The sequence below is a fragment of the Geotrypetes seraphini genome, chromosome 6 (assembly GCF_902459505.1).
Source record: "Geotrypetes seraphini chromosome 6, aGeoSer1.1, whole genome shotgun sequence".
Classification (NCBI taxonomy): Eukaryota; Metazoa; Chordata; class Amphibia; order Gymnophiona; family Dermophiidae; genus Geotrypetes; species Geotrypetes seraphini.
Genome location: NC_047089.1, coordinates 42,850,208 through 42,864,205, shown reverse-complemented (window position 1 = coordinate 42,864,205; position 13,998 = coordinate 42,850,208). Strand labels below are relative to the sequence as shown.

General features: G+C 45.6%; 1 protein-coding gene across 8 annotated transcripts in view; it reads left to right on the top strand.

The window, feature by feature from the left end:
• Positions 1–13,998, top strand: part of ZDHHC20 (zinc finger DHHC-type palmitoyltransferase 20) — a 112,998-nt gene that overhangs the window by 39,441 nt on the left and 59,559 nt on the right. For all 8 annotated transcript variants that reach the window (XM_033950565.1, XM_033950562.1, XM_033950561.1 and 5 more), the window contains one exon: positions 6,158–6,278. In XM_033950565.1, the coding sequence (XP_033806456.1) occupies positions 6,158–6,278 (121 nt within the window). The remainder of the gene's footprint in view (positions 1–6,157; positions 6,279–13,998) is intronic.

Sequence of the window (13,998 nt, the reverse complement as noted above, 5' to 3'; positions counted from 1 at the left end):
TTTGGAAAATCACTCCCGTAGGGACAACATTCGTATCATCGGGCTGCCCAACTCTATATCTGACTCCCGCCTGGCCGCTCTACTCTAGAACAGTGGCTCCAAGCTTCTTTGCCTCTTCCAGCCAGCGTGGGCCCAGTTCGAATGGAAAGGGTGCACTAGCTTGGACAGAGAATGGATGATCGTCAACGACCTCATGTAGTTATTGCTAAGATCCAGTGGCGTACCTAGCATATGTGGCACCCGGGGCCCATCATTTTTTGACACCCCCCCATCTGTACAAAAAACATGATTTTTAGTAACAAGCCACATGTCACACATGAGTACCTAGGAAAAGGCAGCATCTTACATACTGCAGTGAGCAGTACAACATCAATAAAACTAAACAAGCCAGACTAGTACAGATCAATCCAGCAGTCAAGCCTAACAAAAAACCATGTCTTTCGAACACACAGAAAACAGAAAACACCTTCGCCTAGTATGGAATATGTAATCATAAACTAACCCCTCCCTATTTTACAAAACTGTAGTGTGGATTTTAGCCACGGTGGTAACAGCTCTGACGCTCATAGTATTCTGAGCATCAGAGCTGCTACCACCACGGCTGGCGCTAAAAAACGCTCCACAGTTTTGTAAAAGGGGGGATAAAATAGAAATACATAGACAAAGGTTAAATTGAACCAGTAAGAAGCTGGACTCTGCATACAGTGCACCACAGAAACAGTGACACATGTCTCCTAAAGCAATAAATAAATAGAAAATTTTTTTCTACCTTTGTCTTCTGTGGTTTCTGCTTTCCTCATCTTCTTGTAACTCTCTTCCTTCCATCCACTGTCTGCCGTCTCTCTTCCCCTATATGGCATCTTCTCTCCTTCTATGCCCCTTCCAGAAACTGTATGCCTCCTCCTTCCATCTCTCCTTTCACCCCCATTGGTCTGGCATCTCTCTCCTCTCCTTCCCTCTCCCACACCTTTCCTCTGAAATCCCTTTCCCTTTTTTCCCTCATTTTCCTTTTCAATTTATTTTCTGCATCTGTCTAGATTACGTTACTACCCTCTCATCAATGTCCTTTTTTACTGTCTACCTAAAGCTTGTCACCTCTTTCCCTCACCCCTCCAGTGTTTCCCTAACTCAATCCTTTTCTCCCCATCATGTGCCCTCCTTTTATTTATCCCCTCCTTCCATCATGTACCCTCTTTCTCCAACCCTTGCATCTAGTACCTTCTCCTCTGTCCACTTCCATCCAGCGTCTACTCCCCTCTTTCTCTTCTCCCATTTCCTTCCTGCATTTGCTCCCTTATCTTTCCCATCTGCACTTCCATCCAGCATAGGCTCCCCATTACCATCCAATGTCTTCCCTTTCTCTCGCCATCCACCCCTCTTCAGTCAGCATCTGCTCCCTTTCTTTCCCTCCAATATCCTTCCCCCTTATGTCTCTCCCCTTTCTCTGTACATCAGTTCTATCAGCACCACCCTTCCATACCACCCTGCCCCCTTTCTTTCCCTCCACCACTCTTCCATTCCAGCAATCCTGCTCCTTTCTCTCCCTTTATGCAGCAAGGTCCCATGATTACTGTAGCTGCCGGATGCCATTCTGACGTACTTGCGCTGGAGCGGACTCAGCAGCCGCATGCTGGAAGGTCCCGTGATGACTCTTCTGCTGGCTCTGCTCCAGCAGATGCAGGGAGTTGTGGCAGTCTCGCAATGACTGCGTCTGCCGGGTCCACCCCCTCCAACGTAACTTACTTCTTCCGGAGCAGAGCTGGCAGACGAGTCATCGCGGGACCTTCCTGCACCTCAGCGCGGCTGCCAACTCTGCTGCAGAGAAAGTAAGTCAGAGGTAACGTGACCATTTATTTTTTTTCATCTATTGACTGTGTATCCTTTCTTTCATTTCTTTCTTTACTCAGGCCCAACAATTGTCCCTTTCTATTCCCTCCCTCCTTCCTTCCCATGTCCTTAGTGCCCCCAGTGCCACCTTCCCGTGTCCATGGTGCCCCCAGTGCCTCCTTCCCGTGTCCATGGTGCCCCCAGTGCCTCCTTCCCGTGTCCTTAGTGCCCCCAGTGCCTCCTTATGTTCTCCCCACTGCCTTCCAGATTTTGTCCACCCCCAAAGCCAGCCTGCCTGTCTGCCTATCTATCTCTGTCCCTCCCCGCTGCGCTAAAGCCAGCCAGCTTGCCTGCCTACATCCTGCCCTCCCTGCCGCGGAAAAAAAAAAGCGCCTCTCCCTTTCCCCCAGCCCACGCCGCTTCAATATTACCTCCACCCGCCGACAAGAAGTCTTTCCAACGTCAATTCTGATGTCGGAGAGGACGTTCCGGGCCAGCCAATCACTGCCTGGCTGGCCCAGAATGTCCTCTCCAATGTCAGAATTGACGTCGGAAGACTTCTTGTTGGCAGGGGGAGGTAAGATTGCAGCGGCGTGGGCCGGGGGAAAGGAAGGGCAGGAGGACATGGACCTGGCCGGCCGTGCACCCCCCCCCCCCGAAGCTGTGCACCCGGGGCAGACCTTCCCCCCCCCTTGGTATGCCACTGAATGGAGGCGACAGGCATGCAAATCTGCTCCATGCATATTCGTTAAGGCTATCCTGAAAACCTGACTGGCTGGTGGTCCTCCAGGACAGGGTTGGGAACCACTGCTCTGGGTGACTGCCTATATCTTCTTAATAGTTGGATCAGCCCTGCCAAAGATGCATATTCAGGATAGAGGGAGGATTGTTCTAAGAACACTGAGTAGCATTAAAGACCTTAACCAATAACTCACAGTGATACTAGGGAGAAAAGATGGTGAATAAACAGGCAGATAGGGAAGAGGGACATGGGATTAGAGCTGTGCCTTGTATCATTCTTAGTTTTTCTTCCATTACCTCAGTGATACTAATCTTCTATAACCACTACAGAATCTATTTACCTGATAAGTAATCCCTGGAAACTAAGCTCACATAATCATAAGCAAATTTACAGGGTATCGTGTAATGAGTTTGAATTATGAATATCCACAACACATTTCAATAAATCCGCCTTTCAACTCAACTCTGCCAGCACTAAATCTGCTATTTCAGCACTGAAGCCAGCACTCCATTCTTCTAGTGCTCCTGACTCTTGCCCTGTAGCACTCCTGATATTCCAGGACTGAGGCCTCCCCTCCACCCCCTACCTCTTTCAAAGCATCTCTGACTTGCCTTGTAATACCTCTGCTAGTTTAATCCTAAGACCCTCCAACAACTCTCCTTCTGTTTATATTTAAATTTATTGGGCTCTTGATATACTCTGCCCTGGGGGCGGGACTGGTAACCCTAGTTTAGCTGCCCCTGACCAGTTCTATCCTCTGACGCTACTGCCCAGTACTGACAGGATTCATAGTCTACCAGTCGCAAAGAGGGAAGGCCATCGTCAGTATCAAGATTCAGCGTCAGGAGGGAGAAGGGATCTCCTTCCTCTTGATACTAGCTCTAACTCTCTCCCCCTCCCCCAACCCTCCCTTGTGGCAGCTAGCCTTTGAAACCACATCCTTTCAGGAGCAGCAGAATTGGAGGAGAAGGAGAGTGTTCAAGTCACATCTCGGCGCCTCTCCCTTTCCTTTCCCTGGCCCGCGGACGCCTCTCACTTTCCTTTCCCCGGCCCACGCCTGCAATCTTATCTCCCCCCCGCCGACAAGAAGTCTTTCCGACGTCAATTCTGACATCGGAGAGGACATTCCAGGCCAGCCAATCACTGTCTGGCTGGCCCGGAATGTCCTCTCCGACGTCAGAATTGACGTCGGAAAAACTTCTTGTCGGCGGGAGGAGGTAAGATTGCAGCAGTGCGGCCGGGGGAAAGGAAGGGCAGGAGGACCCGGACCTGGCCGGCCGTGCAGCCCCCCGAAGCCATGCACCCGGGGCGTACCGCCCCCCCCTTGGTACGCCACTGCTAAGATCCATAACTACACATGTAAGGCGGCTCTCATGCATTGCTACCGGCAACATCGCGATGATTTGCAGTATGATGGTCAACACATTCGCCTGTTTCAAGACTATTCGTCGTCTTTGCTGGAAAAACGCCGTTCCTTTTCACCTATTTGTGCTTCACTAACTCAGAAGAAACTCCTTTTTATTTTGGCCTACCCGGCTTTGCTGCAAGTTTGTACATCATCTGGGTGGCGCACCTTTGATACCGTGGTGGCGGCTGGTGCTTATTGCAACTCTTTACCATCTGAAGCTGTAGAATCCACTTCAGCTGATTGACTGGTGGACTTTCAGGCTCTTTCTTTTCTTGGTGGTTTGGGTCTAGGCAACCCTATTGTGCAACTCCTAGTATTTATGGCTGGGCTTTTCTGCTGAGGAGAGTGTTGATTTGATCTGGGGGATTGCATGGCGGATGGGTTCTGTCTCGGGTTCTTGAGTGTTTGTGGGTTTCTATTCTGTTTGATCTTTTTAGTTGATTGGGGTTTTCTGGATGGCTGGGTATGAGTGTTTTGGGGGGAGTTTCTTTTGTGACTAGTATGTATGGGGGTGTTTGTGGTGTTTGGAGGAGTTTGGTGCTAGTCTGATTTGGAGCGGCTGAGGTCCGGGGGCGGAACACATGTGCATGTGGCTTCGACTTCCTTTGCTCCTTGTTTCCGGGAGCGAGAGAAGTGGGTGTTCTGTTGGGATTTGGGGGGTGGGTTGGGGGATGGAGGATGTGTGTGGGGTTTGGTGGGGAATTCTCTATTCTATTGGGACTCCTACTAATGATAGGTGTGTTATTTGTAGGACAATTGTTTGGGGGACTGGGGGTTACTCTCTTCTGTTGTCATGGCATCTGTTTTTTTTCTATGATGTGTTAACTGGACTGTGTTCCTAAGGTTCCCTTTTTGTGCTATCTTTCTGTATACATTATCTGCTGCATAGATGCTCCAGGGGTGGGGGCTGGGCTCCTGGAGTGTGTATTTGTAGTTCCATGCCAGGATTTCTCCTCTTTTCCTCTTTTTCTTCTCCTGTATGAGTTCTGCTTTTAGGATTGCCTCCTGGAATGTAGAGGCATTACTTCAACGCAGGAATGGGGCCAGATTGGCCCAGGCGGCTCAAACCCTGCCCACAGGTGGGGCCTGAGGCGCTTGGGCCAACCAGAATAGGCCCAGGAGCCTTAGGCTCCTCCTGTGGGTGAGGCCTTAAGCACATGGGCCGGGTTGGGTCCATGTGCCGAAGGCCCCGCCCACAGGAGGGCCCCTCGGCTCCCGGGTCGGCGTGGGGGCCGATTGTGGGGGGTTTGAGTCTAGGGCAGGAGGGCCTGGAATCCCTCCTGCCCCTATTTTAGTGGGGGTGGGGGGTAGGGGGTCCACCTGGGCAGGAGGGCTTGGGCTCCCTCCTGCCCCGATAGTGTCAGGGAGGTCGGGGATGGCATGGGGCAAGAGGGCTTGGGCTCCCTCTTGCCCCGATGTCATTGAGGGGGGTTGGGGATCGCAGGGCAAGAGGGCTTGGGCTCTCTCTTGCCCCGAACGTAATCGGGGGTTCGGGGGTGCTGCAGGGCAGGAGGGCTTGGGCTCCCTCCTGCCCTAAACATAATCGGGGGTTCGGGGGTGCTGAGGAGCAGGAGGGCTTGGGCTCCCTCCTGCCCCGATAGTGTCAGGGAGGTCGGGGGTGCCGCGGGGCAAGAGTGTTTGGGCTCCCTCTTGCCCCGATGTCGTGGGAGGGGGGGTGGATTCTGTAACCGGTGTTGTTTTTGACAGACACTGGTTACAGAATCCAGCTTTTAGGTGAAGGACTGGCTCCTCCTTTGCCTAAAAGCCCTTGTTTTGGACGTTTGGGGCTTAGGCTTTTTTTAGGTTGATTATAAGATTAGAAGTAGTGGTGGTCTGGGCATTAAACAGCTGAACGTAGAGGCAGGCCATTATCAAAAAAACCTCCTTTTGGACGTTTTTTTTTTTTTTTATAATGGACATTTTCCCTGCTTCTACTTTCAACGTTTAAGGCCTTAGGCTAAAAGGGGACTTAGACTTTTTTTTTATTATGCCCCTCCTCATCTATACTGGTATTTCTAATATCATTCTTTACATTTATCATATTCTCTTTCTATAAGTTGTACTGGCAAGTTAATTCATCTATGATGCTTGTTTTTATTTCATATGCAGATTGCTTTGAATAAAATGATCAGTACAATATTATAAGTGTAATAAGACAACTTTTCTCTTGACTTTGGCAGTTTTGCTTATCCAAAACTGATAGAGAACAATTTGAAAGAGAAGAAATACCAGAATCCCAGCAAAATATTCTTAAAAAGGCTGCTAAAGATTTACCAATCTACACAACAACTGCTACAAAAGGCAAGTACTGCTACTACTATTAATTATTTCTATTGCTCTACCAGATGCACGCAGCACTGTACAGAGTCACAAAGAGTAAGAAAACAGTCCCTGCTCGAAAGAGCTTATAATCTAAACAGGCAAGACAGACGAACAAGATGTCATGGATTCAGTTAAGGGGAACGGTTAATCAGTGGGCTAGGTTGGAGAGCAGAGGAGTAGGGTTAAGGATTGAAAGCTATATCAAAAAGGTGGGTTTTCAGTCTGCTTTTAAACAAGGGAAGGGGCTTGACGGACAAACTCGGGTAATTTATTCCAGGCATAGGGGGCAGCAAGATGAAAGGAACGAAGTCTGGAATTGGAAGTGGAGGAGAAGGGTAACGTTAAGAGTGACTTATCTGAGGAACGGAGTTCTCTGGGAGGTGTATAAGGAGAGAGAAGCGAGGAGAGATATTGAGGGGCAGCAGAATGAACACACTTTTAGGTCAGCAATAAGATCTTGAACTGTATGCGATGGCAGATAGGGAGCCAGTGAAGTGACTTAAGGAGAGGGGTGACATGAGCGTAGCGAGGTTGGTAGAAGATGAGTCGTGCAGCAGAGTTTTGCACAGATTGCAAGGGGGAGAGGTGACACTGAGGAATACCAGTTGGGAGTAGATTGCAGTAATCTAAGCGTGAGTTTCCAGAACTTGGACATGGGTCCGTAGAAAATGAGAGGTCAGAATCGAAGATGACTCCAAGGTTGCGAGCAGAGAAGACTGAAACAATGATGGTATTATTTACAGAGATGTTTATCTCAAATATGCTTTATTGTAAATTGTAGACCAACCGGGCTCCTGAAGAAAGCATTACCTTCCGAAACATGGACTTTATCAGGTCCTGCTTTATATTATTAACTGCTGTCTACATTTTAGAATTGACTTGTCCTATCTAAATCGGATCCTGCTTGTCTGCATTTGTTGTTCTCATCCTGACATGCTTTTTTCTACTTATTTGTGGTCTCTTGACTTTTGTTGTGAGCAATTTTGGTTCCTGCTCTGCCTTGGTGCATCCTCTTAGTTATCAACATTCTGACTTCACCAGTACCCCTCCGACTGCTTCCTGCATAAAAACATTTGTACTACGTGCATACAAACTTATTTTTTAAATGTGGGATGTTGCCATTTGAAACATAGCAATTTTTCAAGGCATTTCAAGATCATGAAAGGCATAGAGAAGGTAGAGAGGAACAGATTCTTCAGCCTATTGTGAACCACAAGAACAAGGGGGCACTCGGAGAAATTGAAAGGGGACATGTTTAGAACCAATGCTAGAAAGTTTTTTTTCACTCAGAGGGTGGTGGGCACCTGGAATGCGCTTCCAGAGGTTGTGATAGGACAGAGTACACTACAGGGTTTCAAAGAAGGACTGGATAAATTCCTGAAGGATACGGGGATTGAGGAATACAGATAGAGTTAGAGATATGTTATAAAAGGGTATAGATAGAAGGATAAAGGAGACTAAAGGGTTTTAGACAAGGATCACCTTACAGGTCATGGACCTGATGGGCCGCCACAGGAGCGGACTGCTGAGCACGATGGACCTCTGGTCTGACCCAGCGGAGGCAACTTCTTATGTTCTTATATTTACCCCCATTTTACAAAGCCGCACTAATAGTTGGCACTGCGATAACTGTCCCAAAGCCCATAGGGATTTAAAGGGCTTCGGGGCTTTTGCCGCACGGCAGCCACTAGTGTTGCTTTATAAAAGAGGGGGTTAGCAATATACATAAATAGTTACATTTCAAACTGTAATCAGTTATGAAGAAATTTGTATGAGAAAAATTCTGTATGTATTTCAGAGGATTTGGTAAAATACTATTTATCTTATAATCATTTACCCCACTGAGTTTTATTGTGCAAAGTGCTCTAATGTAGCAAAATAGTATTTAAATTGCCTCCAGATCTTTTAAAATATATTCTAGTGTAATAGTTGTGTCATTCTAGATGGACAAATTGTGCAGAAGAAATTGTGCAGACGAATTGTGCAGAAGAAATCCACTCCAGCTTTTCAACACCTCCTTCTTCACTAGAGAGCTCTGCTGCCCTCTTCAATTTTTCCTTTTGAGCGTGAGCTGGAAGGAGTCTTTCTAATCTGCTCTGTTTATTTTTTAATTTTTGGGGTGTTTTTTTCCTCTTGTATTTAGTGCCTTTCGGTGCTCGGAACTCCGCAGAAAAAAACAGACTGAGGTCTGCGCAGCTAACAGGCAACTGTTTCTGTGATACCTGTGGTATGTTATGTTTCAGATGGGGTTTAAGAACATAAGGCATAAGAACATCTTCACGGGGTCAGACCAGTGGTCAATCAAGCCCAGTAGCCCATTCTCACAGTGGCCAATCCAGGTCCCTAGTATCTGGCCAAAACCCAAGCAGTAGCAACATTCCTTGCTTCCGATCAAGAGCAAGCAGTGGCTTCCCCCATGTCTTTCTCAATAACAGAATATGGACATTTCCTTCAGGAAATTGTCCAAACCTTTCTTTAAACCAGCTACACTAACCATTCTTACCACAACCTCCGGCAATGCGTTCCAGAGCTTAACTGTTCTCTGAGTGAAAAAATATTTCCTCCTATTGGTTTTAAAAGTATTTCCCTATAACTTCATCGAGTGTCCCCTAGTCTTTGTAATTTTTGACGGAGTGAAAAATCAATCCTCTTGTACCCATTGTACTCCACTCAGGATTTTGTAGACTCTGTCTCATTAAATCATGTTTGTCTGTGTTCCACAATGTTATTTTTTAAATTGTTTCCTCCATTTTGCCCGGCACTGAAGTCAGGCTTACCAGTCTGTAATTTCCCGGATCTTCCCTGGAACCCTTTTTAAAAATCGGTATAATATTGGCCACCCTCCAATCTTCAGGTACTACAGATGATTTTAGTGACAGGGTGCAGATCACTAACAGCAGGTTCTTTTACTATCCTGGGATGTATACCCATCCTGTCCAGACAATTTATCACTTTTTAACTTGTCGATGTGGCTTGTACATCTTTCAGATTCACCGAGATTTCTTTCAGTTCCTCTGCATCATCACCCTTGAAAACCATTTCTGGTTCAGGTAGATCTCTTACATCATCTTCTGTAAAGACCGAAGCAAAGAATTCATTTAGTTTCTCCGCTATGGCCTCATCCTCCCTGAGCGCTCCTTTTGCTCCTTGATCATCCCACAGATTCCCTCACAGGTTTTCTGCTTCTGATGTACCTAAAAAAATGGTTATGAGTTTTTGCATCTTTTGCAAGTTTCTCTTCATATTCTTTCTTAGCTGTCTTTATCAATGCTTTACATCTAACTTGCCAGTGTTTGTGTCTCTTCTTATTTTCTTCATTTGGATCCTTTTTCCATTCTTTAAAGGATGTTTTTTTTGGCTCTAATAGCCTCTTTCACTTCACCTTTTAATCATGCCGACTCTTGTTTCTTCTTCTTTCCACCTTTGCTGATACATGGAATACATCTGGACTGGGCTTCCACAATGGTATTTTTAAATAACATCCACACCTGGTTTACAGTCCTAACCTTTGCAACTGATCCTTTTAGCTTCTTTTTAACCATTTTCCTAATCTTATCATAGTCACCCTTTAGAAAATTTAAAAGTATTACTCTAACTTTATCGAGTGTCCCCTAGTCTTTGTAAATCTTGAAGAGAAAAAAATCAATCCACTAGTATCCATTCTATACCACTCAGGATTCTGTAGATTTCAACCATATCTCCCCTCAGCCATCTCTTTTCCAAGCTGAAGAGCACTAACCTCTAGTTTTTCCTCATACGAGAGGAGTTTCATCCCCTTTATCATCTTGGTTGTTCTTTTTTGAACCTTTTCTAGTGCCGCTATATCTTTTTTGAGATAAGGAGACCAGAACTGAATGCAATACTCAAGGTGAGGTCACACAAGTGAGCGTTACAGAGGCATTATAATATTCTTAGTCTTGTTAACCATCCCTTTTCTAATAATTCCAAGCATCTGGCTTGCTTTCTTGGCCACCACCGTACATTGGGCAGAAGGTTTCAGCATATTGTCCACAATGACACCCGGATCTTTTTTTTTTGTGCTGACCCCCAAGGTGGACCCTAGTAACTATGACTTGGATTATTCTTCCCAATGTGCATTTGTCCACATTAAATTTTATCTGCCATTTGGTTGTCCAGTCTTCCAGTTTCCTAAGGTCTGCTTGCAGTTTTCACTGTCTGCATACGTTTTAACAACTTTGAACAGTTTAATGTCATCTGCAAATTTAATCACCTCACTCATAGTTCCAATTTCCAGTGCAGCACACCACTATTTTCCCTCCTCCATTGAGAAAAATTGCCAATTCTTAATCCACATGTCAACATGGCCTCCTATCCCATGACTCTTAATTTTCTCAGCAGCCTCTCATGAGGAACTTTATCAAAAGCTTTCTGGAAATCTAGATACACTGGTGACCCGTCAAATGTGCGCAAGACCAATGTATACAGACAGTTGTGCGTTAACAAATGCACGCATGACAAATGCACACAGACAGTTCACGTGGAGGTATAGGGACATGTTCAATCCTAAGGGGGGGGCCTGTAGGACGAAGGAACGTGCACAGCAGAGGTATAGTGACGTGCCCAATCCTGAGGGTTGACATCATCCAGCCTTGGGTGTGTTTTTGTAGATTGCCCTGGTCGGTCGTTACACTCTCACATAACGTATTTAATATCATAGTGTGGCAAAGAGAACTGGGTTCATGAAGGATATCGATACGTCATGACAGAAGTAATGCTGACGGATCGTCGTCCTGAAGGTGTGTGCGTCGCAATTGTGTGGGCAGAAGAAAGAGACTCTTAGACGGATCATCTCGAACTATCCAGAGGAAATGAAAATGAGGAGATGAATCAATGGAAAATCCTCAATCGGTACAAGAAATCCAAATTCCCAATCAGCTCAAAGTAACGCATGGGGAAATTTTTCTGTTGTGAGATTCTGGAGAAAATGACAAAAAACGCATTTTCGTTTTCAGTACACAAGCTAACATTAATGCTCTTGAGCAAAATCAACACTGTTTCATGAATGGGACGTTCAAAGTAGTACCCGAATTGTTCATACAGATGTTTACTATACATTCCTTTGTGGATAATTACATTATATTACATTACATTAGGGATTTCTATTCCGCCTGTGCCTTGCGGTTCTAGGCGGATTACAATATAGAAATATCTGGGATATTCCAGTAGAGTTACATTTCAGGATAAGAGTAAGTTACAGGAACAGTAATGAGATATGATACTACAATTTCACAGAAGATAATACTTGTTACAGAAGATAATACATATAACGGAAGATAATGCATTTAACAGAGGTAATACATGTTAACTCGATCGGTTGAATCGGGTGTAGTGTAGCAGAATTACAGTACATTCTAGATCGCAGATAAAAAGATAATATAGGTGGGTATTTCCGAAGTCGTTGATTGGGAGGTCATTGGGTGGCGGTTAGAGTGATGGGAGATATTTTTTGAACAGTAATGTTTTTATTTCTTTGTGGAACTCTTTTATGTTTGTTGTTTTGGTCAGTAATTTTGAGATGTCAGAGTCTATTTTAGCTGCCTGTGTCCCCAGGAGGTTGTCGTAAAGTTTCTTACGACGAGTACCGTTGAGTGGTGGGTAGGTGAAAAGGTTCTGTGTTCTCCTTCTTCTTGGTGGGAGGTAGTGGTGAAAACGGTTATTTAGGTAACTGGGTGCCGTGCCGTGGGTTACTTTGAAAATGAGACAGTAGAGTTTGAATTGTGTTCTTGCTTTTATTGGTAGCCAGTGGGATTCAAGGTATGCATTGGTAATGTGGTCGTGTTTGCTGAGTGAGTATATGAGTCTGAGGGCTGTGTTCTGGATGGTCTGTAGTTTTTTTATTGTGTTGGTCGTGCAAGGTAAGTAGAGGCTGTTGCAATAGTCTACAATACTTAGCACAAGGGATTGGACAATGATCCTGAATTGCTCTTTATTAAAGAATTTTCTGATTTTTCTTAGATTTCGCATTGTGAAGAATGCTTTTTGGGTGATTTTTTGGATTTGTGTTTGCATTGTGCAGCGTCTGTCTAAATGTATACCTAGGATTTTGAGGGCGCTTTGTATAGGGTACTTGATTGAGTTTACTTCCAGTTCTGTTAGGGATGGTTTTTTGTCCTTCTCTAGTAATAAGAATTTAGTTTTGTCGGAATTCAGCTTCAACTTGTGATCTGTCATCCATTTTTCCACATGCACTATCCATGATGTACGTTCTATTAAACAGTTTGTGGACTCAATGGCAGGGTGACCAGAGAAGGCAAGCAAAGTCTTAGCAACAGTGCAGAGACTGGTAGAATGTCAGGCCATAAGGCTTGTATAGATACTCCATATACTTTATAGTGCTCAGAAAAGGCTCAGAAGATTGAAGACCCATACTGGATCTTGCACATCAACACGGCTCTAAAAGTTCCATACTTTCACATAGAAACAGTGTGGTCAGTCATCGCAGCGGTAATGCCAGGGGAATTTCTGGTTTCCCTAGATGAAAGCCTACCTGCATATTCCCATATTTCTGGAGCACAGGAAATTCCTGAGATTCAATGTCTTGGAAAAACATTTCCAGTTCTTAGCGCTCCCCTTTGGTGTGGAAACAGCACCCCACACTTTCACCAAGATGATAGTGGTTGATGCGCATCTCTGTAGAGCAGGATTACAAGTGCATCTGTACCTGGACAACTGACTGATCAGAGTCCCATCATTCTCGGAAGGAGAACGAGCAGTGAATCAAGTGGTCCAGGTCTTGTAGAACCTGGGCTGGATAGTGAATTTTCGCAAGAACCAACTGGTTCCTTCCCATTCCCTGGAATATGTGGGAGTTCTATTTGACACAGCAGAAGACCATGTTTATCTTCCAGAAGCACGCAGACAGAATATTTGCTTTCTGATTATAGAGATGATGGCCAGGCCATCCCCATCAGCCTAGTACTGGCTCACATGCATCCCCTTCAGAAGGCGCTGCTGTCTTGGTGGTTTCCACAAATGGACTCTTTTCAGAATCCCACAACAGCATGTCTTGGTGGTTCTGTGCACAGTCGTTATTGAGAGGCATGCCCCTCTGGCTAACCTTGTGGGTTATTCTGACAATGGATGCCAGCCTGTTTGGCTGGGGAGGACATTGCAATTAGTGCCCAGTCCAGGGGCAGTGGTCAGCTTCCCAGAGAAAGTAGTCTATAAACAGACTGGAGCTTCAGGCCATTAGACTGGCGTTACAGAAGCTGGAGAAGACTCTGGAGGGACAGGTGGTCCAAGTCTTCATGGACAATGCTACAGTGGTGGCGTATGTCACCAAGGAGGCACCAAAAGTGCCAAGCTGTGTCTGTAAGCCCACTTGTTGTTCCAGTGAGTAGAGCTCCATTTTCAAGTGATTTCCACAGCACATGTAACGGGAGACCCAGGAGTGGACAATGTCCAGGCCTATTACCTCAGCAGACAGACATTAGACCAAGGAGAATGGACATTATCTACAAAAGCATTCCAAGCCATTGTTCAACCTGATGGCTACGGTGACTATCTGTTTCTGCTCACCAGTCATGCTAGACATGACAGACTGGCATCCAAGGCTACCATTTCAAGATGGGTACTCGTGGCCCTCTCAGCATATATTGCCTGTGGCAAGGAGTCATCGATCTCCTTGAAGGCATATTCAACAAGAATCATTGCTTCTTTGAGGAGATTTGTAGGGTAG